Raw genomic sequence first — 27,835 nt, 5'->3', positions numbered from 1 at the left:
TATATTATAAAAGGACAGAAAGAATGACGCTACTCAAAGTATGATTGGTGTCACGGACGGCAAAGGAGAGCATTTTGTGCATCCTGTTATCAAAGACGCGTCAGCTCAATTTCGCGCCCATCACCGGGATGCAAATCCATCCTGTAGGAAGCAGCAGTGGAGTTGCAGCATTGTTGGCGTGTACCAGGCACTAAGACCGAGCAAGTGTTTTGGGGATGATTCCGAGAAACAAGAACCGATACACATTTATTGTAAAATAGACCCATAACAATGATAATTACTAAAAATAATTTGCTCAAGAGTCAAGGAGGCCACTCAGCCAGCTGTGGTCCTGTTTTTTCACTCGCCTCAATTCTCTGAGCTGCGCTCGGGTCATCGCCGGCGCAGCGTCCTCGGCCGCCTCGCTCGCTCCCGTCGACGGCCGTTTTGCTCGAACGTCGCCAGTTTCCATTTCCTCCTCCTCCTCAGAGTCCTCTTCTTCTTTTTCGCTCTCCATTTCCTTCTCGACGTGTTTCGGGTCACTGAAGGGCATCAAAACAACGCAAAGACTTCAGCGTGACTCTGCAGTTTTTCATCCTAAATGCACTTTTTCCTGCAATGTGACTGACCCATTTGACAAAAATTGCAGAAGTTGCTTGGTCCACTTGTGCAATTTCATGAGAGCCAAATATTGAAAAGAACCTCAAGTTAGCCTCCTTCATGTAAAAAACTTTTACTAAGTTGAAGCTAGTGCTAACGTGCAACAGCGCTACTTGCAAATATTGACAAGCGAGTGCAAACACAATTACACCCACCTGGACTCGGAGACTGAGATGAGCAGCGACTGTACGAACATGGAGCAGAGGAAAGTGGCGGCAGGTAGGACGTGGCTGGGGGTCTGCAGAAGCTACAAACAAAAGCCAAAAGTCAAAAGAGCATTCTTCCGCCGCCCCTCCCCGATTGTTGGTCAGCATCGCCACCTCTCGAACGGCAGCGGAACCCCGCGGAGGTGGCTCTCTCTTCGCAGTGTCGGAATGATCAGGTTGGTCCAGATCGCCTCCTCCTTGCGGCCGTTGGCCCAGTAACAGGCGGAACGGCGTCTTGGCAACCGTGTCGTCAATGGTGAACTAGCAAGGAGCGAGAAGTGCACGTTGTCGGTTATCCAGTCGAGGTGAAAAAACACAAACGCGTTTACCTTACACGTCAAGTTGAAAAATGAATATTTCATAACAAAGCAAAAAATGTATATTTTTATTTAACTAGTTAAACATTGTATCATTTATTATTATTATATATGATTTATCTATCATTTTATTTGGAATATTTTTATTTATCTGATTTTCACACATTAATTTTGTGATGATTGAAGACTTCTGTTCCAGATAAACAGAAACTGAGAGCAAGTTCATGCTGTCAAATCCAAGACGGGTCAAATAATGTCACCGCACGGTCTACCTCTTTATGAGAAGCCAGCAGTTGTTTCTCTTCGTCCTCTGTGATAAACGTCATGAGCTCCTGTATTGAAAAAGCACGCGTGTCATTCGTGGCCTCACGCAAAAAGATCAACGCTGTGGGGACGGACGGACGGTGTCCCCGCTTGCCCCCACCGTGCACTGGCTGAGGAAGTAGAGCCGGGATCGGTTGAGCCACTGGCAGCTCTCGTCGCAGCTGTCTTGCATGGCCTCCCTCGGGCTGAAGACGGCCCGGGTCACCCTCCCGGGACACACGGCCTTTTGGCAAAACAGCGGCCGCGGCTCGCAGGGCTTAAACACAAACACTGAGCACAAGAAGGCGAGCGTGATGTGACGTGACGTTGGCCTGACGGGCAACCATGCGCAAATGCGGCGCTTACGGTCGGTGCAGTTGTCTTGACTGCAGAACGCCGCCATGTTCTCAGACAGCGGGTCAGGTAGCAGCAAGCTGACGTCCATGGAGGTGCTCCACTCCACTGGCAAACAAAAAAAAAAAAAGAAGATGGGACTTTTGGATATGTGCAGAATGTGCAAGTGTGTTTGAACATGGTAGGAGCTTTACGCGAGCACGTGAGGAGATTCCAACAGCAGAGCAGGTCCTTTGCCGTCGTCCCCAGCAAGTACTTGGAGCAGCTTAGTCGGCCAAAACAAAGATTCCTGGTAGAACAAAAAAAAAAGTGACTTTAGTTGTCTGTGTGCGTACGTCAAGACTTCAGAGCCAGCTCCAGACAACATTTTTAAAGGATTATGTTTTGTTTTGTTTTCTTTGCCACTCTGTGAAGACTTTCAAAGAGAACTTGGACTAGAACACCCACATGGATCAAATAAAACAGCTTCACCTCATCGGCGGCTGTGTAAATCTCCGCACCTTGGCGACACGCATCTGGACCAAGTTGAGCGGCCAAAATGAGCAAAAGCCTGATTATTTTCTTTTTTTTTTTATGTTTAAAATTTGCATGGTAAAACTCAACACGTCATTGCGTGGGGGGAAACATTGAAAGAAAAACAAGACGAAAATTTGCAGCGTGTACTTGATTTGAGGGTCATCCAGCACCACGAGCCCGAGCCGCAGCGCCCAGCAGCTGAGCTCAGCATTATTCAATATTTGGCAGTTTCACAATAAGTCAGGAGACGCTCGGCTTTGAGGTCAAGCAATTGGGCCGGCCGGCCGACCGGCTCAACACATCCATAGGCAGGCGGTGATTATACAAGACGGCGCCGCTGGCAGCTGTCAAAACAGCCCAAAGTAGCCCCCCCCCCCCTTGCCTAACTTGAAGAAAAGTGGTACAGAAACGACGAAGTAGACTCGCTCCGTGGGAACGTCGGACCGCATTTCTGGCTGCTGAACGAAGACGCAAATAATCGAGTGGATCCCAAGTGTTTCGTCACTAAACGACGGCAGAACGTGCTTGAGAATATTGCCGGGCTACTGCAAACAGGCTGCCAAAGATTCCCCAGCTTGTCCACAAAACAGCTCGAGTGCTGAGACGAGTGCCAACGAGGAACCTGCCCCGCACGAAAAGCGCTGTATCGGCTTATTTTACAATTTAGTCAACGAAGCAAGCGCGTCGTTTTCGTTCCGCCTCACTCGTGGGTGGCCATAAGTGAAAAATGGAGTCGCCAACACATACGGTCGGCCAACGGAACGTTTTTTCTGGAGGCACCGCAGTCACGTCCCGGAGGCTCCTTTGGTTGCCACGGCACCACTACGGGCAAGGCGGTAATCTAGTGCACAGTTCCCTGGTGAAACATCAACCTGACCTGATTTCCCCAGGCGGCTGGGACAGCGTTGTCAGGAGTTCCCAAGTAGCCGGACTCCACAGCGTCACCACCTCCCGGAAGCCCACGGCGAGCAGGGAGCCGTCGGGCGAGAAGCAGCAGCAATGAGGCCACAGGTTGTGATAGGAGCCCACAAAGTCGCAAGCCCACGACGAACCCTCCTCATCTTCATCTGTGCCGGTCGAAGAGAAACACAAGATTGACACGACGACGCGGTGAATGCTCATTCAAACGGACCCATTTCTGAAGTAGCAACAATGTCAAAATGTCTTTTTTGTCTACCTTCTGTGTGGTCAGGGGACGCCACCTGCCGCCAAACTTTGAAGTGTCCGTCCTTACTGGTGGTGATGAGCGGGGGGCCGCGGCGGTGGTCGGCGCCGGCCAAGCCGAAGCACATGGCCGTGATCTCGCCCTCGTGGGGGGCCGAGATGGTCGTGGTCAGCGCAAAACTGTCGATGGCACGTCAATTGTTCATTTAGTATTTTTCAGCGAAATGACTTCTTGGGTACAGCACAGCTGAGAAAAATGTGAGCAGCGAGCCATCTGGTGTGCGGCACCTTTGCGTTTGGTGGTCAAAGGCCCACAATTTCAAATGAAGCTCCAACTCGGCCGTTTTGGGTCGGAGCTCTTCCACGGTGGCCAGCCACTCCCCGGAGGCGTCGAAAGCCGCCTTGACCACTCGGAACTGCAGCACCGCCAGCTCGTGGATGTGCTCTTGCTGGACGATATCCAACTGCGGGAGGGAAGGACGCACGGACGGGAAGATGGCAAACCACCACGGCAAGAAAATGGCGAGGCGCGGCTAGAAACGCTTACGTTGAAAAGCAGCTTATCCCTCTGAAGGGAGTAAAACTGCAAGTGGCCGGGCTTTCCGTTCAGGACCAGCGCTTTGCTGCGAGGGTCCACCAACAGGTCTGTGGCGATGCTTTCTCCTGCGCACGCGACACGCCGTGTTTAGCTCTTTGAAAGGGCTCGTGACTTTTGACATGGCGACAATTATGAATGAAGGCTTGGGCAAACTTGGAGAGGCAAGTTTGCATTTCAGCGCTTCCTCAGTTTATCGTTCACCTTTGACGAGGCCTTGAATGACGGCGGACACGTTGCAGCTCTTGATAATTGTGATTTCTGAAAAGACAAAAAAAAAAGGAGGGGGCACAGTTAAGGAGAACTTATGGTCATTCCCTCTCGTGTGTGTGTGTGTGTTTATTGCCGGTTGAAAAGGTCCAAAAGCTCTTACTGTTGTCTGAGTGCGAGGTGCAGAAGAGCGCACCGTCGGGCGACACGGTCACATGTGTGATTGAGGCACCGAGCCGAGGAAGAAATTCCCTCTGGGTCTCTTGGCCGTGTTTCCACTGTACCAGCACAGACTCCACACCTCCGCTCAGAAGGTTGGTACCTGCTCGCAAGCAAAAAACAATGCAGATTGAAACCATGAACAACCCAAGTGAAGGGGTGGGGGGGGGGGGGCTGGACCAGTTGCCCGCCCCAACATGAAAGTGATCTCAGTAAAGCGGTCGTGCAGCGGACCTTCCGGAGTGTAGCACAGTGAGCTGACAGCGTCGTGGTGCCAGTGGAGTGTCATCTGGGTATACTGCTTCTTCTGGTGGAACTTTCTCCTGGACAATCCACACAATGAGACTCAAACGATCGACATTTGATTGGTATGCGACTCACCACACGCGAATCTTTCCATCCACGTGTCCAGTGGCGATGACGTCATCTTTGGGGTGACAGGCGACGCACGAGAAGGTGTTTTTGGCTCTTGTCTTTTTGTTGCCCAAACGTAACGGAATGCTTTTGACAAAGCAGCAAAAACAGTCAGACGGCGGACAACCAAAGAAGTGCTCATCGTGACATCATGCCCCGCCCCTTTTTTTTTGTGTAGCTCACCTGAATGTTTTTCCCTTCCTGAAGAAATAGACCGTCAAACACAAAGCCTTGACAGAAGCAATATATTCGCCCTGTGACCCAAAAAAAAAAATTAATTAATTCGCTACGGCGACATCCAGTCATTTTTTTGAATGATGTGCGATATGCCTCTCAAGTTGCCATTCAAGATATCTGACAGAAGAGGCGCACACACCTCTCTGCCAAAGGCGATGCATTCTGGACTGGCGCTGACGTCTGGAAGCACCAAGGACCGATCCTCGTCCTTCACTAGCTCATTGGCATCCTGAGAGAGCTCTACCGCCACCAGCTGGAAGACCTCTACAAACACACACACATGACTTTTTTAATTATTATTTTCTTTTTAAAAGATGGTAAGCTTAGTACATCTGAAGAATGGCTTACCATTTGTTTGGTTTTGGATGACAATGAAGACCATTCCTTTGTGCTGAGCACTGGCATACATGGCGTAGATTGGTTGTCCAATAATGTAAGACTAGAAGAGAACAGAAATCAGTCAGGATTCTAGAAAATTGGCTGTGACCAATTTTGCAAAGGCCCTTCTTTCAAAAAGTGATGATGAAACGAACCCTTGCAAGCTTGTTAATCATCAAATCTACAGGTATGCCATGGCTATTTTAGATGGGTGTGGCAAATAAAGCTTCACAATTTTGCATTGTTCATCACCTTGATGAGGATCCCATCTGTAAAGTCCCAAAGCCTGACACTGCCATCTACAGAGCAGGAGTAGGCCTGCAACAACAACAACAAACACACAAAACTAGAATGAAGGATTAAGACTATAGTGTACGTACATCTCAGGTCTCTGGGACATCTAAGAACTGTTTCAAGACGAGGTTGGATTGCTGAGGAAATGCTGCCACGAATGACTTTTGAATCACTGTCAAAGATGGGTGTACCTGCAGGTGGTTGGAGGGCCTGATCAGCACAGCCGTGACCAGGTCACTGTGTCCCCGCAGCTCATGAACAAACTCCTCCGTGGCAGTGCTGTACACCTTCACACACACTCCAGACGCGCACAGGAGGAACCTGCAGTCACACCACACACGATTTGAGTGGTGACCAGCAACAATGCAATGTCTGAATACGACTAGATTAGAGTTGTATCAGTTCGATTCTAAACCACACCGCTCTGTTCAGAGTTAGACTAGATGGGGCAGCAGTGGACAAAGCGTCTGCTAGTGGAAGCAAGCAGCTGAAACAAAAACCAAACCGTTCAAGTGTACATGATGCCAATCCCGACAAAAGATAATTAAAGCATTCCGCAAATTACCGATTCAGATAAACTGTTATAATTGCATAATCGATCATTACAATCATCGCAAGCATTCAGTAGAACTTTTCCACAGGCAAAATGATTCGTACGTGATGCTTATTGCTAGCCCGGGATAGCAACAGAGCTGTAAAACTTGACCACCGTGAGGGTCGCTCGCCAACACACACGGGTCACCTTCGAACGAGGACAAACGTGGACTTACTTGGAACCATTTGTAACAACAGGCGCTCTAAAGTTGAGGCTACACCCGCCACATTGGACCACGCGTATTTTCTCGTGCTCCACCATGATTTCACCGTGGGTTCAACTTTGACCCGGTGACGTCTTACTGAAAATATTTAATAGCGCCACCAGCAGCACTGGAGGTCTTTGCGTAAAATCTGTTGCAGTTGTGAGAGTGTTCACCAGATGGCGCTGCTGCTGCTGTTTCGGTCAATTGTGACCTCTCTCTCACTTATGCGCGGGTGCACGTCGCCTGCTGGGCTGAGATCAGTCGGGAAGATCATCGAGCGAGCACGATAAGCGGCACCAGCGCGAATCGTATACTAGTGGATGAGGAAGATTGTTTTTGTTTATTTGCACGCGTCAACTCGACCGTCCCCGGGCACGGAGAAGACCAGGATGCCGACGCTTTTCGGGGTACGTCATACTTTTTTTTTTTGCTCACATGCTCTTCCATGCAGAGGTTGATACGCATCTGTTTTTTATTCAATACAATGACGCAGCGTACAGGGGGTCTATCTCACTATACGACGGAGCCGCGTTCCCATGTGCGTACATCGGAATACCCCAAAACGTTATACGTCGGGCCGGTCGTAAGTCGAGAACGCCCTGTGCCCTTCATACAAAAACATCCTCTCCGTTGTCAGGCAATATTTTTAACATCTGCTGGGGAGTCCAGACCAGTGTTTTTCAAACTTTTCAGCTACCACCTCAAGAAAAATACTTGGCATTCCAAGTGCCATCATCATAACCACCCACCATTAAAATACAGCAGTGTAGTAGGCCCAGATGTTTATTAATTTAGTATTTAATATCATTGTCGGCCACTGTTACACTGCAGTTTTCACATTGACATTGAGCCTCAAAAATGTGACAAAAAAGACGATATGGTTTACAAAATGAAATATAAAATTGACATCATCAAATGCTTAAAAAAGTTCTCAACTATAAAATGCAGACATAAGTCGTACCTAATTCAGAATGCACTGCAGCCTATGCGTAAGCAACAATAATGTTGGACATAAAGTCATAATTAAAGTCAATATTTGTATGAAATAGACCAAAAGAGTGATTGGAAACCAGCCGGCTGTCACAATGTGATGTCTTTGTGAATAATTCGAAGCTGCTCCGCTCAGTGAGACGAGCAGATGGGAGCGAGACGACGTGTCGTGCCACTTAAATGGGCCAAAAGGGCGGAAAGCCGTAAAACACTCGCAGCACAAGAGAGTCGCGGAGGTCGGCGCCTTTTAAAGTGACACCGCCACAAGCAAGCAACCCCCCACCGCCAGATGCTGACACTCGGCTCAAAAAGTGTGCAAAAAGGCAAGCATTGTAAAAACTTGCCAGATGCCTTGAGGCGCAACCCACAGATATTTCGAAAACGACTTGGATCCATTTTCTGAGTAAAGTGTTGCAAATGCTTTCGGGACGCACCATCAGTCCTCTTTTGTCTCCAGGGACCAGCTGTCACCAGCACCAGAGGATCCGAAGCATCTCCACCAAGGATGGCTGTCCGTAGACCCGCCCCGTCTCTTGTCTAACACCTCCACATGCGGCCTCTGGTCTCGGCCCAGCAGTCCACCCGTGCCACATCCTCCAGACCATGGGTTGCGTCAAATCCAAGAGGAGCGCCTCCCGCCGAGACAGTGAAGCGGCGCGGGGCGACAAGGCCTACTTGGTCCGCTCGGAGGACGGTTCCCCTCGGGCCGACCCGGCGCTGCTGGAGTACGCCCAGAAACTCTCGGAGGAGATCATGGCCCGGGCCGTGCAGCAGTGGGCGGAGGTGGACCGGCGCTACGGCGACATCCCGTACATCGAGTGCGACGTACCGTGAGGGAGCAAATGTTCCGGAGACGATGACATCAAAGTAGAGGAAGTGACTTTTGGACTTTCAGGGGTCACCACAGCGACATGTTTGGCGACATCAGCCATTTTTTATCGGAGCTCGGGGACGCCGGTGGCTGGGAATTGGCGCTAAGCTCTTGCCCCAGGGACCTTAACGGATGTTACCCTTCGCCCCCAACGGGATTTGAAGCCCGCTCCCCGTCAAATCGAGCCATTTAGAAATACAGAAAAAAATATTTTCATGCGACTATTATTTTTTTATTGGCAAACACCCACATGAAATTTGTTTAGTTTTGATTAATTTCATGGATTGTTGTCATATTGCATTTCTGACATGCCAAAGAAACACGAAATCGGAAGCGTGTGGATCAATGAAATGGAGTCTTCCATCGTTCCGTAGGCATGTGTGAAGGTTTTTGCTTTCTCTTCTGACCTACTTTCCAGACTGGATTACACATGGACTGATTGGAGAAACTGGCCTCCGTCCCGAAGCAATCCCGCACATATTTTGGGATTATGCGCATCAAAGCCGAAACGTTGTTTGTCCTCCTTTTACACTTTGTGTGTTTATGTTAGCGCTTACTGGCTGGAGCTTCCCTTCACTTCACTTTTTTTATTTTTTTTAAACTGCTGTGTTGGTTCTCACACTCGCCTTAATGACCTCCCCCGAAGTTCTGTACCGTTCTCACTATCATAAAAGAAGGCATATTATGGAAATGTGGCTAGACACGGCCAGACTAAAAGACTTTTTTTGACTCGTTTCCATTCACCTTGTCGTCATCCTCTATTCCGCCCCTGGTTGTCATGGTAACAGCAGCCGTACCTCCGAATTGAGGGGGCGCGGTGAGCAAGCGGCTCATTTGCACAAGACAGGGCTGCCTGTTTTCCAGAGCGGAAAGTGTACTTGAGCTTCGGGGTCTTTTGGCATTTTGATATTGAGGCACCTGAGAAATGTTTTGAAATTTGAAAAACAAATGTGTCTTTGAAGCGTGCTAATGAATCCCGCTTTCGAGAAGAGAGCTTTCCACCTGCGGAGCCGCTGCGCTCGTCCATGAAGCAGGTCACTTTTGACACACTTTTTTTTTTTTAAGCTTTGCTCAAGCAAACGTCCCACAAAACGTGCTCTGGCTTGTGTAACTAGCCTGACCTTGAAAATACAGCACAAATACACATTTTGGTGCAAGTTGACCCTTTGGAACAGTCGGCCGCCTCAGCACATGGACATTAACGGTGGAAGAACCGTGACCATCTGTGGCCATTGTAGTTCTTAGTGATCTTATATTTGTGATTGGCTACGTGCCGAGATTGCGCGCTCTTGTTAAATGCTTCGACGGGTGCGTCCCATGAAACAAAGAGCAAGCGGGAGGCTGCGGACGCAAATGGCGTGCTGCTGCTCTGCGGGAATCTTTATTGCTGTGCTCTTTCAACATTGTTGCGCAATATCAATAAATTGCGTCTAAATGGGCCAGATGAGGGCGTGACATCATCGGCGGGCTGATGATTACACAGCCAGGGTTGTTAAGGCGGGAGTGGAACAGAAAGGCCGTTGAGCCGGAGTCATAAAATCCAGCCTTTGTGAGCGCTTCACTCAATTTTCAAGATGGCGCGTTTATCTTGTTTGGTCCCATTTATCCGCATCAATAATTGCGGGCCTGTCTCGTTGAGTGGCGTCCGCGTCAATGACAAGCTATTAGGTTTTCCTGTGGCTGCCCATTTGTTTGTTTTTTGTGTCATTTAGATCCCATCAGCAAGTCCATTTGGAACCGCTGATGAGGAGTCTGGCTGCATTGGGATGAAGAATCAATAAGAGATCATGTCTGTGGTTCCATTTAACTTTCACTTGATGATCTAAAAGTGTAGAAACGAAATGGAAGACTTCTCATGGATACTTGAGACTTTTTGTTTTTGTGGTTCTACTCTTGAAAAACACAACTACCATATTTCGTGAGGGCTGCATTTTTCAAATGGAGAAGGCAACATAAGGAAGGAGTCCACACGATGAGGGGAAAAGTCACTCTTGCAATGTGTTGCCAGTTTGCGTGTCCATCCCGAGGGAAGACAAAAAAGCACGGCCGGATAAAGCAAGACTCTCGTTTGTTTAGCTGATGAGTACGCGAGGCTCCGCCGGCTCTAAATCAGCGGAGACGCGTTGCCCGTAGAAGGACATGCCAGCAGGCATCGGTGACGACGAGCAAAAATGCAAAAAGGCACACAAAGTGCTTTGGGGGCGGGACATTTTCACTGGCCTAAATTCATAAGTGGCTCAAGCACTTGTTCACAAATAGCAGAAAACACAAGATTGACTTGCTTGTTTCATTTCACATTTGATGAGACACACGGCAACATGGCGTATATCACTAAAGAATCGTTATTTTAGTACTCATGAGCCCGGACGGGAGTCGTTTCTCGATTAAAAATTCATCGGTCACGACGGGGCATGTATTGAAACTCACGGGCGAGCTCACAAGGCCAGATCTTTGTCTCCGAGTGAGGTGAACCATTCATCCACGCTGGCGTCGGTCACCTCCTCCAGGGTGGCCGGCTTCCATTTGGGAGTCTGGTCCTTGTCCACCAGAACTGCACGCACGCACAATGAGTTGAGCGCCATTTCCACACCACCAGACACGTGCGCACGGCGCAAAAAAACTTACCGGCTCGGACGCCCTCGTAGAAGTCGCAGCCCCGCTGCGAAGCAAACACGGTTTGAGCTCACATGACTTTTTTCATTGCATGACAGACGAGTGGTTTTGCTGCGCAAGTGTTGAACATCCGTACCATGCAGGCCTGACTCAGGCGGTACTCCATGCGCAAGACGTCCTGCAGGCTGAGCGTGGCGCCGAGCTGCAGCTGTTTGAAGGTCATTTTCATGGAGGTGGGGGACATCTTGGACAAAGTCTGCGGGACCACAAGTTTACTGCTATCAATCTTTCGAGCAAATTTACCGCTCTGATAACGTTCTGTCCAATGAGGGTCATTCAAGATTGGCGCCCAAACCAAATACATGTTTTTATGCTTTGTTTGTTTACAAAACGGGTCAATTTGACCCGCTACAAAACAGCGGGATTGAACAGAGGGCTTTTGCTTTATTAATCCCGAGCGTGATGCGCAGCAAATAGTGGAGGTGTATGTGGAGGAGGGGCCGCTAATCTTTTTTTTTTTTTTTTTAATAATCCCTCTGGATGTAACCGCAGTGGACGGCGCAAATGGAAATGAGGTGGAAAAACAGAATTAGGCAAATGAGTTTTCGGGAGGCTCCTTTGCCCCTCCCTGGAAGGGGATTGAGATGCAGCCCAGGAGGCCCCAAAACACCAGTAAGCCCATTAAATACTTAGCGGCGCTAACTGCTAATTACTAAAATGGCCAGGCGCTAATGGGACAAGCCTCTTCGCACAGCGCCGAGCGCTTTTTGTTGGATCTCTTTGAGGTTGCAATCTGTCGATTGGAGCCGCAGCAAAATGAGAAGCTCAAACACTCCAGGTAGAAAACGAAAAAGCATTCACATCAAGCCAGGACATATTTGGGATGTCTGCCTACCTCCGCTTGTTTCTTTGCAAATTGTGAGCCGTCAGCCTTCAGGTTGCGCACGACGCCTTCCACGCTGGTGGCGTCGAACAGCCTGCGCGGACGACAACCACAACGATGGCGATGCGGCCTTGCGCGTGCAGCAGTCGAGCCGCCGTGTCGGCCGCCTACCTGTCAATGTCGGCCATTTGCTGCTCCAGGACAAACGGCTTGTCACAGTCCAGGCTGCTCTGAGACAAGAACCAAATGGAAAATCAACACCCAAAGCGGGCGCCACCACTTTGGCTCAGGCTCCTCACCTCGCTATGGAAGGAATCTAAGACTCTGGCAATGTTGTCAGCAGACGGGGACCTCAAGTCCACCAGCTCCTTCTCCAGGTTCGACATCTAGCGCGGGGGAAAGTGTACGCCAAATATGACCAAAGGAGCAAAGTGAGAGGGAAAATACAATCGGCGCTTTGACTCATACGGACGTCACTTTTCTAGACTGGCACGACAAGAAGCGGCTGGTGAGCTCAGGCCCTGGTTGTTATGGTAACAAAAGCCCCACCCCCACAATGTCTGCATGGACACTCAGACATCGAGGTCACGATAACTTGCAAATGAAAGGATGAATCAAATTTATTCGTGCTTTTTCATTCTTCGTTTCTAAACGACTCAGACGCCGATGCGCCGATGTTACCATGACGACGGATAACGCTAAACAAATCAATAAATGCTCCCTTTTGAGGCCATTTCACAAACAATCATACAAGGCAAGCACGACGGATGGTACCTTGTTGGACTCGACAAAGTGAGTGGCAATTCCAGCTCGGTGCACGTCGCGGCCTTTGAGGCGGAAGCCCGTCAGAGCCAGGAAGAGGCCCAGCTTGCCCTGAAGCCTCGGCAGGAAATAACCACCTCCCACGTCGGGGAACAGACCTGCCGGCAAAAGGACAGACTTGATTGCATTGACCGCCCCCCCGAAACAGACTCGTTCCAGGAGGCGATGACGCAAGTATGTCGCAAACGTCTTATTGACACCAGGCGACTGCATTCAAATGTGGGGCCAAAGAAAGCAGAGATGCACAATAGACTCACTCCCAAAGGTTTTGACACCGTTTGCGAAATGTGATGCGTAAAAAACCAAGTCAGCGCCTGCAGTGGAATTCAGCATTTGCGAGGCTTTTGCGTCTTTGTGTGGCCGAGGCTCGGCAAACGCGCGTAATCCCGCCGCCTGACCTCGTTTGCGGAGGAAAATGTATTATCGTCACGCACGCCGCCGATGAGGCTTAAATGTGACGAGGTTGTCGCGGGGATATTCACAGTTCAGCAAGAGTACGCGGAAAAGGACATGATTATTGTTGTGACTATATTTGTGCTGTTTGAGCATCCAACTTTAGAAGCAATTTTCTACACCGCATCATCAAGGTGGGGCCGAGCGATGGTCGTCCATTTGAAGTCTTGCGAGTAAACGGCGTCGGGCCACGACAGGCTCAAAGTGTCCGACTGCCGCATTTAGTCCACGCCCTCAGCTAATGTCATCCTTCTTCTCCCCAAAGGGATCTCTCAGTGCTCACTGCCTTGTTGCGGCTTACCGATAGCGGTCTCGGGCATGGCGAACATGGTTCTTTCGGTGGCCACTCGAAAGCGTCCGTGAACTGACAGGCCGACTCCCTGCGAGAGGAGAACCAGAAAACAATTTGACAACCGTTCAGTCACGACATTGAAGACAGAGCGATAACACGACAGGGGCTTGAATGACAAACACGTGGAAACCCGGCAGCAAAGCTCTCTAATGATTCATGTTGGTTATTTTGAGTGGGGGTGGGGGGGGGAGTAAGGTCATCATTTCAATTCAAGCTATATCCGACTCCTGCAGGGTGGCAACACTGCCGCGTCATCCAATCAGACGGTACCGTGCGCTCGGCGCAGGTGACACACGGTCCTCTGCTGACCCCCTCGGAGCAAACTTCACATTGCACCTCAGTGGCGGCGCTAACTACGTGACGTCAAAACGCGTGTTGTTGCTCCTCCTGCCCTCGACCTCCACCCCATGAAGAAGCGGTGGAGCAGCTTCAAAAATGGGTTGCGGGGGAAACTATCCATGCAAGTCTTTTCTCTACCATCTGCAGCACTGTGTCACTTTAATTATGATTTCAATTTTAAACATTCACTCACCCCTCCCATTGTTATTCCATCAATGAAGGCAATGAATGGTTTCTTGCATGTGCCTGGGCAAAAATGTACAAATGTGAGAGATCGGTGGGGATTAAAGTGCAAAGAAGATGGTGGTAAAGCTCACCTATGGCGTTGTTCAGAATGTATTCTTCACGGAAAAAGACCTGCGAAAGAGGATCGCCAACTTTGCCCGCTTCCGTAATTGCTGAAAGGGAATCGTGTAAAAAAAATAATAATAATAATTGACAACAGTCCATATCGGCTTTTGGGCTAGCAGCATTGTCAGAGGTGTAAAATAATGTTGTGAGTAAACGATTCGAAACTGCAGGCTTGTCGTGCAATCGCTCGTATTCACCTCGGATGTCTCCACCGGCGCAAAACGCTTTCCCACCTGCCCCTTTGATGATCACAAGGTCCGTATCGCTGTCACTCTCCCATTTCTGACAACGAGGCAATGTTTTGAAGCCGCACCATGAATTTGTGCTTGAACATTTATGCCGAGCACGTCCGCGCGTACCTTGAGCTGAGGGTAGATGGATCGGATCATGGTCAAGTTGAGGGCGTTTAGCACTTTGGGCCTGTTCATGGTGATCACACCAGCCCGGCCCACCTTCTCCATGAGAACCTCGGGCTCCACGTGACTGGACATCTAGAATCGATTGAAAACAATTTCATTTCACATGTAAAAATAACTTCATTGAATATCGTCATTGTTATACAATAAAAAATACACGGGATGTCCCGTTTATGAGGCGCCGTTCGTAACCTCAAAACATCGCATGTCGTAAAGCGGGGACCCTAAGCAGTCGTTCCCTCACCATGTGTCCTTGGATTCGATGAAGTCTGCAGATGGCTCTGAGCCTGAAACAAGCAACAACATGACGATGACCTTCTTATTCTCCCCTAGAAGTTATTGATGAACGCTATGCCGATTGGTCGGCGAGGCAGTGATTATTTTGTTTCACAGAGTTGTCAGAAACTACAGCAACCTTACAAAACGCTTCCAGCATTTCACAACGACACCAAAGGAAACACTTCATGGTAATAAAAGAAGACAAATACCTGTGTTTAGACGTCACTATTGTAAATGACATGACTTGGACTAGGTTAGATTGAGCGTGTGTTTTCTTGGGACACGGCGTCTGCTCAGTGTTCACTTCCTGAAAGAGGTCGCAACTCTTCTTGATTGGTCAGTATTCGTGACGCCACAAACACCCGGATGAAAGCTACACCATTTCTACTTCTCCCTGGCCCCGTGCATATTAGTGTGTGTGGGGCGACACTGACATCAACTGGACAAATGGTGGTATGACAACCAGAAGTGGGCACAGGTGTAGAAAAATACCATAGTGTAATTTCCAAGCCCTTTTAGTTTGTGTTTTTGAACCAAAGGAAAGAAACAGAGCTGAAGCAGTATATCTATTTCACTTTTCGGATGGTAAAAATGAAGCGGGTCAAATTTACCCCTGCATTCTATGAGTTGAAGTTTTTCTTTAAATTTATATTCGTAATAGTTAATTTACATGACATATTTAAACAATTTTGTAAAATATGTCAAATCAGGTTTTAATGGTTAAACATAACCATGTGTTGTTTTTAAAAATTTAAATTTTATTATATATTTGTATCAATTTTGTTAAAATAAACACTGGATGTACTTTTGCATTGAAAAGAACACATGGCTAGCAAAAAAATTACTTTTTTTTTTTAATGGTTCAACAACAGTCACAACGACCAGGGTGTAGGGTGGTAGCTAAGAACCAAACATCACATAACAGGGGTTGATTGCACCCTCGTTCTCTTCAGATGTTACGTGCCGCCGTCTCTGCTCATTTGGTCTAGTCTGAGTCGCTGCTGCAAGAGCTGCTGGATGACTAAAGAGGAAATCCAAGAAGAGAGATGGACAATCCATGAACAAACGCTAGCTGTTTTTCATAAATGCTGACATGGAACAACGAGTCTTACCCCGTGACAGTCCTTTCCTTTTTTGTGGCACTTGCCATGCTTGTGGCCATTCTTGTGCTAGTGCTTGCCATGGCAGTGACCACCGTGACCACCGTGATCACCGTGACCTCCGTGACCACCATGACCATGGTCATGACTGTGTCCATGGCCGTGTCCATGATCATGTCCATGCCCTTGCCCATGTCCATGCCCGTGAGCCGGTCCACAGCCTTGCTGAGGAGGGCAGCAAGCCTGAGGCGGGCATCCCCCTGGTGGATGCGGAGGAGGGTTTGCCCCAGGCTGGTTGGGGTGGCCTTGGGGGTTAGGGTTCCCTTTCCAAACAGAGCAAGAAGCGCAATTAGTCGATTCAGTGACTCCTTCTGCTCAGATGCAGGCCGGTCAATTTGTCCCTTTTGAAAGTCACGGAAATACTTTTGACAGCAGGTCGAACTGAACCCTAAATACATGGAATTGTTCCCATTGTGTCACGGGTCAAGATGACTCATTTTGAAATTTAAAATAAAATTCATTCATCCCGTTATTGTACGTTGCAGGTCAAAAATTTTAGCAACAGAAATATTGTACAGTAAATGCACCTGTTATGCTCGAGGTCAAAGAGACCCATTTGAGCGGAATAATATCCAATCAACAGCACTTTTTGGAGGACATTACGGCTTTTCTTGAAAACTGGAGGATTCAAAACAGTTATCAAAAGTCTGTAAAAAGGAATTTTACAGAAAAAAATCTGAATGGTCTTGTGGTTTACCTTGGTTGTTGCTGTACATTTTTCACCAGCAAGTGCAGCTCCTACAATTGAGATGGAAAAAACACAAGTACACAAAGTTAAGAATCGGCACAATTTGTCAGTAAATCATGAAGGAGCAAAAAGAGAACCTCTACCTACTGCGTTGGAGAGTGGAGTTGCAAATGCAGCTGCCTGCTTTCTTTGTAGCTCCTTTTATGAGCTTGCCTCCCCGTTTGCACTCCATCCAGAAAGTGCTTGTTTTGTTTTTACTTTAAGAAAGTTTCTTCAACTGTCCTGGCATCAATATTGAATATTGCGCCTGGAGCTTTAACACAGCTCACATGGCACACATAGACAGACATAATTTGAACTACACTACAGGCCTTTTTTGCAGCCGTCTAATTTGCTCTTTAAATAAAGCTCTTTTTTTTCAATTCATTTTTTCCTCCTTGATAGAAATTCCACAACAAAAGTCAAGTAAATGCCCTCAAACCAGCAATGTGATTTAACACACTCATAGAAATCACATGGTGGGGAACAAAGGTGTTCATTCAGACCTCCCTTGTGACACACAACGACGTGATCAAACAAAAACAAACAAGATCTCGCGCACACATACACATGAGGAGGCTGATAACATGCTACCTAGCCATTTTCTGGAGGGCTTGCAGAAATGTTGCCTGCCGGTCATGAATCAGTCAGTCAGAAAAATTGGGCAAGGTCACTTTGTCCGTGTTTGTGTTTTTGCTCTACACATGAATTGCCTAGAGTTAGGGTTTACTTGGAAGGCAGCGGTGGGAGTGTTATGCCTGATGGACTTTGCTAAAGGCAAACAATGGTGAGCTCACATTGATGGACATGACCTTTTTTTGCTTCGGAGTAAATAAGGTGTGCAGGCTTGGTGATCACCAGGTGGCACTGTGGTTTTCTTTTTTTCCTCTCCTGTTATCTTTGTTTGTTTCGGTACACCCAAAAATATATTGCCGGTCCTGAGAAACGAACATGAAAGCAACAATATAGCGAAAACAAAATCGCGCTTTATTGCAACAACCGCTATGGGCCACTGTAAGAATGATTCTTATTGAAATGAAATATACAGGACACGCTGCTTATGTGAACGGTTACATTTCAAGGTTATTGTATTGAACATCCTCGAACATGTACGTGGGAGGGGTGTCCACGGTTGTATCCGTGGTGGCCGTATCCGTGGTGGCCGTATCCGTGGTGGCCGTATCCGAGGTGGCCGTATCCGAGGTGGCCGTATCCGAGGCCGTGATGAAGGCCGTGATGAAGGCCGTGATGAAGGCCGTGATGGAGGCCGTGATGGAGGCCGTGATGAAGGCCGTGGCCGTGATGAAGGCCGTGGCCGTGCCTAAAACCTCCGTGAGCCGGGTGTGCATGGTGGTGCACCCCCCGAGGCGTGTGTGGCCTGTGTGGCATCGTCTCTAAGATGAACCTAAAGTGGTAGAAAATTTGAAGGTTTGGCATTTGTCACAAAAGGCGGAGGATAAATAAAATAAAATCAACCCTGGACACCAGAGCTACATATCGATACAAAATTTGGTGGACATGTCTATTCTAGTAATAAGACGGAAAAGTTTCACTCAGAAACAGTCATAAAAAAGAGATTCTGGAGAAATAGCAATGAATAGGTCTACCTTGATTTGCCTTGCGCTTGTCAAAATCTCAGCTTCCCAATTTCAAATCGTCAATCTGGAATGAAAGAAAGCAAAATTGTTAAATGACATTTGACAAGTTTCCTTAAAATGTGCAGAGTTGGTGAACGTACCGTGCGCTGAAGTAGAGTCACTCACTTGCTCACTCACCTGCCCACCGACGGGCAGCGCTTTTATAACAAGTCTGACAAAACATTCTGCCTCCGGCCACAACTACAGAAAGGGAGGGAGGGCGGGGCCTAACAAAATTGCAAATTCTTGCGTCGCCGTCTTGCGTTGCACCAAATGACTCAATGCATCTTGGGAAATTTCCTTTCCTCCAAAACAACAGATTTTCTTGCCATCTTGGTCCTGGTGGAAATGTTGGAAATTGAAATTCAGCCACTTTCACTCTGCACCTTGAAATTTGTGACCGTCTTGAAAAAGTCTCTGCCATTTGTGTTACTTTTGCGTGGCCATTTTAAGTTCATTTGTTTTTCCAAATAGCTCCTTTACTCGAGCTGCCGAATTGTAAGCTTTTGCCTCGTGCTTCAGAGATGTGCCACGAAACCTTCATTTCAGATTTTATTTTAAAATCCACTTTGTTACATCAAGCACAAAATGTTTTCAATCCAAACATTGTGCAAAGCGGATACTGGAAGACCTTCCAGGTTGCTTCTTCTTCTTCTTCTTCTAATCGGAATCGCTGCTGCTGCTGCTGCTGCTGCAGGAGCTGCTAGAGGACTGCAAAAAAAAGAGCAGCGGGAATACAACGTCAAGTTTTTGCAGACGCAAAGCACAAAACCACATTTGGAGTCACAAAGCTTTGGTGGAAACGGAAACCTCCGGCTAATTTTATTTTTCAACCTCTAAAATGTGACTTTTTTCTTTCGTGTAATCCTCAACACGGATGAAGCTACAGATACACATTGTTGCTGTTTGTGACGACAACAGTTTGCGTAACTCACCCCGTGACACTCCTTCCCTTTCTTGTGACAGCGGCGATGCTTGTGTCCTCTCCTGTGCCGCCGCCTGCGACATTTTTTACATCCGGGCTCTCGGTCGCATCCAGGCCCGTGGCTGTGGCCATGCCCGTGGCCATGATTGTGGCCGTGGCCATGCCCACCACCTCTACCACCACAGCGTCCTTTTGGAAAAAAAAACCCCAAAATCAGTCAGCTCTTGGGAAGGCTGAGGAAGAAGCGACGACGGATTTCTCACCTTGCTTGTTGTGATGCATTGATGCCTGAAATGATACCAAAAAAACATTCAAGACAACACATAAGAAGTGTCCATGTGAAGAAATCCACACACTTACCGTTTGCGCTCAATGCAGATATCTTCTCGGTGTGGGTCCGTGCACATTTATTTACCTGCGGGCACGCCCTCATTGTGGGAGGGGGGGCTGTAATATGTGGTTAGGTGAGGACAAAAGTATTGTTTGTTTGACAATCTAGTGAATCGAAACTATCTGGGCAATGCACTACATGCAGACACAAAGTGCCATCTCCACTCTTTGCATCGGCGCGCTTGAAGAATGTTCAACGACAACAATTGAAGGAAGGAGAATGCATGCCCTTGCTTGCTTGGCCATACAAATATGTTGTGCACCACAAACAATGCAAGGCCAGCGTAGCATGCAAGTGTCAAGACAACATGGGCGTTGACTGAAACTTGGACATTTAAGGGTGATTTTGGCCATTTCTGTATGGAAACATTGTTTTGGATCGACAAGAGCACAAACGTGTCTGGGAACTGTCCTGTAATGCGGCCAGTCACATCATCACCACGAGGATGCACGAGGAAGACAATGGAGACTTGGAAAAGGGACTTTTTGCTTGAATGAGGACAACATACCGTTTAAAGTGACTCACAATTGAGTTTCAACTAGCTTTTCCTATTTATTGGGATTTATTTTCATTCTGACATTTAGGAACAATCTAAAATGACCCATGAACATCATAATGAATCAAAGCGTCATGTCAGAACAGGATGAACCAGCCTCGAGTGTTATCCTCATCACAGATCTGTTAGCTGTCGTCACCACTCCTCACACAAAGTGGAGATTGTTCACCTTGATTGGGCCCCAAACATTCGAAAACTCGCCTTTAAACCAACCAAGAGGCCAAAACAAAACCCGAGCTGCGCTTGAATGGAAAACTTTGGGTGTGTCAGTGTGAGTCAAAACTTGAACCATTGTACGGAGGAATATTCCTTCGTGATTGTTACGTGACTGAAATGTCCACCTCAGAGCCATCAAGTGGAACGAACACACAAACACACACACAGCTAATAATTCACTTTCTCGACAAAACGTAGTTTTAAGGCACAAACATTGTTCTTATACTGCTCGAGTATTTTCTCAAATGAATGGTTGTGTAATTTGCCACTCTGCTGGTTGTAAACAAGTCTTTTCCTGCTCTAATATCTGCACAAAAAAGTCTTAAGGCAATGCGGAGAGACACTTTGACAGTTGAAATGTACCGGCTCTTCCGTTTTGACGTCATATGCGTTCACAGCTTGACCTTGCCGCTCAGAGAACTGCCGGGGTTGAGAGAGGCGAAGCGGCCCAGGGTCCAAATGGGGAAGACGTTCCTGTAGGAGGTGTAGCTGATGGCGCAGCTTTTGTTGAACACGCCCGAGATATTCTCCTAAGAGGGGGACACCACGCAAAGTCAGTCGTGTTCCGCCGTCACGTTGGCTCAGGTGGAAACCAAACAGCGAGGAGAACCTCACCTGAGGCCAGTCTCCGTTGGGCAGCTGCTTGTCAATCAACAGCTTGACACCTCGCTCGATGGCCCGCTGGTCAGGGTGCCTGCGGACGGACGCGTTGACGTTTACTCACATTGAGAAAACTACAATAATCCTCACCTGACCGCCATGAGGCCCAACAGAGCCCAGCAAGTGTTGTGGATCTGCGCCGAGCCGCTCTGGACGTAGCGCCGTTGCTCGCACGACTCAAAGTCCTCCCCCCAGCCGCCGTCCGCCATCTGCCGATCCAAAAGGAAACGGCAGGCGTCGCGTACCTCCGGGCAGCCGTTCCTAGCCGAGGACGGGCGCTGGCGTCAGCGTGTGACTTGGACGCAGGTGACCTCCTCCAACCTCACCTCTGATAATGGTGTCCCATACAAGCGAAGGCTTCTAAGCCAAACCAGGTCCCGTAGGTGAAGCACACGCCCCAGGAGCTGAGCGGGAAACGCAGAGTCAGCGCAGAGTCAAAGCATGAGGCGCTACGGCTGAGCGCACCCTTCCCACGATCCGTCGGGCCTCTGCGTCCTGCGACAGTACTCCAGCCCGTCTTCCAGGGTCTTCCTGGGGTGCATATACAACAATCCCTTTGAGTGCTTCTGCAACAACGCTGACTGCATTTCAATGAATCCAAACGTGTGCAAAAAGAAAAGAACGATGCATAATGATGCCATCTTTCAAACGGAGCAGCATTTTGGGCCATACCTGATTTCCTCCGCGCGGTGTTCGGGCTGCACCTTGTGGAAATGGCCCAGAGCCTGCATCACTGCTGACGTACATTCCACATAGGTGTAATCGATCATGATGTCACCTGGTTGGGAAAGGTGGATTCTGTCACAAGGCATCTTTTGAAGAAGGAAACTGCAACTTGTCCTTTCTTGGTCACATCTGAGTCAGACGTCAAAAATGTTGCGAGACATATTTGGCTTCTCCTTTTGCAAACGTGACTTCGTGTTGGTTGCGTGTTGCCAACACATGTGTCCCACGGCCTGGAGTCGCGCGCTGGGTTCAGTTTGGAATGTGTCAACAGAAGATTTTTTCTTTGTTTTGAAAGCATGTATACAATATTGCACTTCTATCAATGTACATTTACATCACCCATGGGGAAAAGAAAAACGCCAACAGGGTGATTGACTCACCGAAGACCTCGGAGGGGTTCAGCAGCTCGAGAAGTTTCCCCCCTCTCTTTGTTTCATACGTGGCAAAGCCGCCGTCAGAGTTTCTCATGCTCAGCAACTAGGAACAAAAAGAGGTGACGACACGTATGGACGCATACGGCCGAGCGAACGCGGCGTGCTCGAGCGGCGGCGCCGACCGACCACATTGACGGCGTCGTAGAGGCGCTGCGGCGCGACGGGCTCGCCGACGGAGGGGCGCGCCTCCTGCAGCAGCATCAGCGACTTGAGGCCCTCCGCCGTGCAGTCGGCCACGATCCAGCCGCAGTCGCGCGTGCTGAAGGGGAAGCCTCCCTGAACGCAGCCACGGACGGGATCAGATTCAAAATGCTTCCATTTTTTCGTCAAAAGGCTCACGGCTGCACCTTGTTCATTTGACGGTAGTACTTTTGGTAATCGGGAGGATTATCTGGGATCTGGTGGAGGAGAAAGATGCACACAAAAAGAACAACAATTTTACAATCACGCTCTGGTCGGGTCGACAGCTTTTCCGTCCTGACCAAAAATTCAGAGTTGCTCTCGCACCTTTCCAAAAATAAGCAGCAAACATTTTCTCACCTGTGTGATTGTCAGAAAGTGCCGGGCGCGTTGGAGGCACTCGGCGAGTTGGGGGTTGTCTTGGGCTCCCGCCTGAAAGACCCCAAATTATGAGGCGAGGGGAAATCTGTTCGCCCGCCGACATCCCGACAAGTCAAACTCAAATTCCCGCCCTCGGCCTCAAGAGTGACTTGCCTCAAGGAAAGCCTGAACAGCAAAGCAAGTATCCCAGAGCTGAGACCCGTTGGTGCCCTGCACAAATGCACACAATGTAAACAAATCAATGGCTTTCAGATGATTTACATCATCTTTCAGATGAGGCACAATCACTCACCTGCATTTTCATACCATCCAGTCCCAGCCTAAAACGCAAAAATGATTACATTCAGTCAGATTGCATTATTATCATCTCTTTAGTGGGTCCTGGGTTTATGATGGACTTTAAGGAAGGAAAAAAAAAAAACCTAGCAGGTGTGGTGGTGACTGAGCTCGCACGCTACCGTGTGATACGTGGCCACGTGTAACAAACGCTAACTTGTAAACCCAGGACCCCCACCCCCCCGTGCAGCTCAGTCTGGCAGACTAACCAGAGGTAGTCGGCGATTCTGGACACGTGCTCCTGGAAGACTGCAGATGAGGGGCCGTCCACGTACCAGCGGACCAGCATGTTGATCGTCTTGGAGATCTGCAACACAGGGGCCGGCCATCAAAATGGTGTCACGTGGCCTGACATTTACTAATGGCCGATTCACTTTTTTTTTTTTTTTTTTATTTCCAAAGTGTCTCCACTACCGGGCCAATGCTGATACATTTGGTGAAGAGGTCGTCGGCCTGGATGTGCTGGTACAGTTCTTTGACGGCCATTCCTCTCAGCGTGGCGCTGTGGTGGGCCTCGTACACATTAAGCACGGCTGCAAGATGAGCGTGAGGGCCACTCGGTGTCAAAATACTTTTTGATTTTTGTTTCCGTTGGGAACTTACTGTAGGCTGCAGACAGCAGTTTGCTGTGTGGAGTGTACAAGTCACATGCCGCCACATTGTTGCGCTGAGCTGGCCAGTCGATGCTGGCATAATCTTGGACATAAAGCTCCTAGGTGGAGAAGAAAAAAATTTCTTTCTTTCTTCCAGGTCTGTCATGCAAGAGTATCGCTATGGCGCCCCCTTGTGGCACCTGTCTGAGGCTAAGGACCAGGGCGTCCTCGTCAGCCACCAGTCTGACAGCGTAACAGTAGCTCATGGGAAGGTAGACCTGGCGACAGTGGCACCACAGCGTGGACGGGTGGGCCGGCAGCCAGCTGGGGAACAGCCTGGCGTCAAATGGAAGTGCTTCAGTCACACAGCATGACAACACGTCACATGCATCAAAGTCAGGTTTGGGACCTTGAAAAACATCTTCATGTTACACTGTCTGTTCAATTCCTAACTTTTCATCTCACCACATCTCTGGTAGGAGCGTGTTCATTCCTTCCCAGTCATAGACATTCAAAATGGCCAACCAGAATTTACCCCAGGATGGGATGCCCACCGCACCGCCTCCGGAGAAATAGATCGATAAGATCAATCGCTCAATCTTAATTGACCTGCATCATCAACAGGAAAGTTAGCAGTAGGCAGACTTTGTTCAAACCTTTGCTATGCAGGTTGTTCCTCGCCCGAACCAAGTCGGGATCATCCGGATCGACACCCAGAATCCGGAGCGAGGTGTAACTCAAAGCCGTGCCAAACACCGTCGACTTGTCCTCGATATGTCTGCCGACAAACAACGCGCCGAGCCAGGTCATCCTTCACATTGTGCCGCGTGCAAAAAGCTGCAAAGCGCCTTACAGGCCCCAGCCTCCATCTGGCAGCTGAACAGAGCGCAGGTATCGCACCATCTCTTTTTTCCAGGTCTGCTCCAGATGGATCTTAGCGATATGGCAAGTGATCAGTAGACCTGCACTCAGAGGTTGCAACATTGTTTCATGACCAAATTTGGATCCTTCCCTCGTCTTCACATGCGGCATACCGGGTAGCAGGAAGAGTGGTCCTCCGTAGTCCCCCGCCCAGTGGCCGTCCTCGGCTTGGAGGTGGCTGTAGAAGTTCATACCTTTCAGGGCGGCATCCACGGCCGTGCGGGCGGCCGGGGAGTCGTGCACAAACTTGCTCTGTGGTGACAAAATTGAAATTCGGATTCATCTGTAAGGCATGGGCTCCACAAAATGATTTTTTGAATATTATTTTGGAAAGCACACAAGATATCAGCTGGTGCCTACCGTGTCCAAGCCTAAAGAATGGGCCTCGAGCATGGTCTGCTCCCTTTCTGAGGCATCCACATGCTCCAGGTATGACCAGGTCTGCCTGCCCTCGACGTTAGAAAGCCTCCAGCGCCTCAGGTCCGTAGCCGGCTCCGTCTTGTACGGTCCTCCTCGCCTCCGCAAGTGCCTGAGCAAAGACGACAAAACGTACACATACGGAGTATGAAATGTGTTGCTGCAGAAGCAAGGAAGGCCACTCAATATCCATCCATCCATCTTCTGTACCGCTTGGGCCACTCAATATGTTCATCAAAATCTAGTACGCACGCATCTCTGTCCAGTTTACTCATTTCAGTGTTGCCAACTCAAAAATACGTTGAAAGAAAAAACAGAATGATATACAACAAAAAAATGTGAGTTTGGAAAAACTGCACTGAATCATAATGAGATGTTTGCTGATACATTGGTGAGAGGTCAAATTGAACCACTGACAGCAACTTTAACCTAAACAAGTCAAAACTTAATATATTAAAACTCATTTTGGTCACGGCAACTACAGACGTTTCACACAAAAAGTTCTTATTTAGAGGAATTTAAGAGTGCTCAATACTTACATATTCTCAGTCATAACTGGCACAGTCAACAAGCATCCTCCCGATGAACGAACGTCTCCAGGTACCTCCGAAGGTGCCCGCCTCTTATGTGCTACGTGTGGTATATGTAGTGCCTAAGAAGGCAAACAGCGTTAAAGTTAATTACAAATAAAACTACAATTCCCAGCAAGCATAGCGGCAACGTTCGAGAAACACTTCAGCATGGAAAGACATGATCAGAGAGCAGCTGACCTATCAGACAGCAAAGATGACGACGTGTGGGCGGAGTTCGTTAAGAGCTCCACCAATCAGAACGCTCCTAGTGGGATCACTACACGTGCTCTCATAGTGCCGTTTGTTAATAAAACAACACGCTTGACACCCTTACAGTTTTAATTTTTAATACAAAGTTACAAATTAATAAATTATAAAGGGTTCAGCCTTGGGGCTACAGTATTTCTGACCTGGTGTTACAAAAAAAATTATATCCGGTTTCCGGTGTGCTAATTCAGTGACGTTGCGTTCGAGGCTACTGGTGAATCGAAAACGTGCCACATGCATGCGACGCGTTTCAACATCAAACTATCTGGCAAACGTGGTTGACGACCTCAATAAAGGTTTGTCGGAGAAGACCGTTTGGCTGACGACATCGTTCATATTTTTTGGGGCGGGTAGCTCGTCTCGTTTGGTGAAACTGTCGGCCGGTTCCAGTTTCATTGAAAGCAACACAGCCAATGTGTATTCGGCCATTCTGGAGCGTTTCATTCACGAAATTGTGTTGAACGTTAACTAAAGACAGCAGTTAAACTTAAGTTTTTATCGTGTGCACCACAACATTCACCCTGAAATGGTCCGTAACACTCAACCGATTGCCCTACTGTGTACTAAACGCTACCGGCGCGTGTCACCTTGATTTCAGACATGGCCGCTGTCGCATCACCAGTGTGACTGCAAACAACCCCCTGTTTTAGCGATATTAAATTATAGTATTAAAAGATCGGCTGATTTGAAATGGGTGTAGTGGTGCGGAACCTTCAAAAAGTAGTTCCTCTTCGCCGCGCCCGGCTCCGCAAGGACGTGAACACCCTCAGGCACATCTTGGGCATCCAGAAGTTCGATTTGGGCGTCGTTTGTGTGGACAACCGCAGAATTCAGCACATCAACAACATTTACAGGAAGAAAAACGAACCCACCGATGTCCTCTCGTTTCCATTCCATGAGGTAAATCACTTCTGATGGAATCAGATCTGAATCTTGTATTGCTACCATCATGTTGATTGATGGATGGTGGTTGTCCCAGTTTCTTATTTGCATTAGTCTCCTAGAGAGAAATGCCTATTGGGTTGATTGGCTTGGCTTTTCAGGGTCTGCGACCCGGTAAGATGCCGTGTCCCCTCCACAGAGACGAGCTGAACCTCGGTGACATTTTCCTGGGGGTGGAGTTCCTCATGAGACAGTGTCAGGAGGAGTCCACGGATCTCCACGAAGCGCTCACCGTGAGTGGTCGCACGAAACAACTGATCCGATTCCTCGCTATGCCGATGGCTTTGTTGACCACTGGGTGCGTTCGAAGGTGGTGACGACCCACGGCATTTGCCACCTGCTCGGCTACAGACACGAGACAGAGGAGGAATGGCATGAGGTATGTTCACAGAAGCTTCTACCTTCTTGGATGGGTTTGTAATGTTAGGTTGAAGGCCAAATTGACCCAATTCAAAGTTGCTTTTAAAATAGCAAGCGTCTCGGGAACAGTTGTTGAGATGTAGGTCGTCCTATTGGTTTGGCATTTTGAATTTGAGGGCTGTTAAACACACCAAGGACAAATCGACCCAGGCAGGAACATGTGGCCTTTATCTTGGCAAAGGCAGACGTTTTGTGTGACGTTGCTGTGCTTCTTTCTGTAGATGCTGCAGAAGGAAAGCTACATTCTCGGCGAGTACAATCGACTGACAGGGCAACATTTGATGCCCATGATGAAGCCATACCACCAAGACAGGTGACACCTGCTTGGGACCACTTCATTAAACACTCCAAAACCAATC

The 27,835-nt window shown here is 48.5% G+C and overlaps 5 protein-coding genes and 1 pseudogene across 6 annotated transcripts; 2 read left to right on the top strand and 4 right to left on the bottom strand.

The window, feature by feature from the left end:
• Positions 1-207: 207 nt before the first annotated feature.
• On the bottom strand, positions 208-6,737 carry wdr75 (WD repeat domain 75). Its single transcript, XM_088382415.1, has 21 exons — positions 6,617-6,737; positions 6,038-6,167; positions 5,805-5,870; positions 5,523-5,613; positions 5,314-5,438; positions 5,121-5,191; positions 4,905-5,024; positions 4,758-4,846; positions 4,468-4,626; positions 4,299-4,355; positions 4,047-4,162; positions 3,788-3,963; positions 3,513-3,679; positions 3,213-3,402; positions 2,014-2,108; positions 1,832-1,927; positions 1,587-1,756; positions 1,435-1,494; positions 960-1,106; positions 795-886; positions 208-521 (listed from the first exon to the last, which is right to left on the bottom strand). Exons 1-21 carry the CDS (start codon positions 6,700-6,702, stop codon positions 296-298), a joined length of 2,529 nt encoding a protein of 842 aa, XP_088238541.1. The 5' UTR covers positions 6,703-6,737; the 3' UTR covers positions 208-295.
• Positions 6,738-6,859: 122 nt separating this feature from the next.
• On the top strand, positions 6,860-9,669 carry akap19 (A-kinase anchoring protein 19). Its single transcript, XM_088383455.1, has 2 exons — positions 6,860-7,053; positions 8,094-9,669. Exon 2 carries the CDS (start codon positions 8,240-8,242, stop codon positions 8,468-8,470), a length of 231 nt encoding a protein of 76 aa, XP_088239581.1. The 5' UTR covers positions 6,860-7,053; positions 8,094-8,239; the 3' UTR covers positions 8,471-9,669.
• A 752-nt stretch (positions 9,670-10,421) lies between these two features.
• hibch (3-hydroxyisobutyryl-CoA hydrolase) lies at positions 10,422-15,377 on the bottom strand. Its single transcript, XM_088383454.1, has 14 exons — positions 15,225-15,377; positions 14,981-15,023; positions 14,680-14,811; positions 14,518-14,602; positions 14,287-14,367; positions 14,163-14,215; positions 13,580-13,658; positions 12,778-12,923; positions 12,303-12,389; positions 12,175-12,233; positions 12,016-12,097; positions 11,257-11,376; positions 11,133-11,166; positions 10,422-11,058 (listed from the first exon to the last, which is right to left on the bottom strand). The coding sequence occupies exons 1-14, from the start codon at positions 15,254-15,256 to the stop codon at positions 10,943-10,945; spliced, it is 1,149 nt and encodes a 382-aa protein (XP_088239580.1). The 5' UTR covers positions 15,257-15,377; the 3' UTR covers positions 10,422-10,942.
• Positions 15,378-15,856: 479 nt separating this feature from the next.
• On the bottom strand, positions 15,857-18,928 carry LOC148393814 (uncharacterized; annotated as a pseudogene). Its single transcript, XR_015860102.1, has 5 exons — positions 18,510-18,928; positions 17,011-18,307; positions 16,873-16,913; positions 16,128-16,438; positions 15,857-16,036 (listed from the first exon to the last, which is right to left on the bottom strand). The product of XR_015860102.1 is annotated as an uncharacterized LOC148393814 (transcript).
• A 150-nt stretch (positions 18,929-19,078) lies between these two features.
• lss (lanosterol synthase (2,3-oxidosqualene-lanosterol cyclase)) lies at positions 19,079-27,229 on the bottom strand. The gene is made up of 25 exons (XM_088383846.1): positions 26,826-27,229; positions 25,815-25,927; positions 25,219-25,387; positions 24,972-25,110; positions 24,791-24,899; positions 24,594-24,715; positions 24,403-24,499; positions 24,138-24,273; positions 23,948-24,056; positions 23,759-23,877; positions 23,554-23,651; positions 23,301-23,328; positions 23,162-23,218; positions 22,988-23,059; positions 22,795-22,845; positions 22,574-22,723; positions 22,394-22,490; positions 21,960-22,065; positions 21,753-21,818; positions 21,614-21,691; positions 21,378-21,548; positions 21,243-21,321; positions 19,728-21,157; positions 19,475-19,653; positions 19,079-19,250 (listed from the first exon to the last, which is right to left on the bottom strand). The coding sequence occupies exons 1-23, from the start codon at positions 27,105-27,107 to the stop codon at positions 21,020-21,022; spliced, it is 2,586 nt and encodes an 861-aa protein (XP_088239972.1). The 5' UTR covers positions 27,108-27,229; the 3' UTR covers positions 19,079-19,250; positions 19,475-19,653; positions 19,728-21,019.
• Positions 26,842-27,833, top strand: LOC148393812 (endoribonuclease YbeY-like). Its single transcript, XM_088383858.1, has 4 exons — positions 26,842-27,014; positions 27,196-27,289; positions 27,367-27,435; positions 27,698-27,833. The coding sequence occupies exons 1-4, from the start codon at positions 26,989-26,991 to the stop codon at positions 27,791-27,793; spliced, it is 285 nt and encodes a 94-aa protein (XP_088239984.1). The 5' UTR covers positions 26,842-26,988; the 3' UTR covers positions 27,794-27,833.
• Positions 27,834-27,835: the final 2 nt, after the last annotated feature.

The sequence above is a fragment of the Syngnathus floridae genome, chromosome 8, assembly GCF_059516105.1.
Source record: "Syngnathus floridae isolate MCC-2025c chromosome 8, RoL_Sflo_1.0, whole genome shotgun sequence".
NCBI classification, from domain to species: Eukaryota; Metazoa; Chordata; class Actinopteri; order Syngnathiformes; family Syngnathidae; genus Syngnathus; species Syngnathus floridae.
Note: the sequence above shows the minus strand (reverse complement) of the source record. Positions and strands in the feature narration are given on the sequence as shown.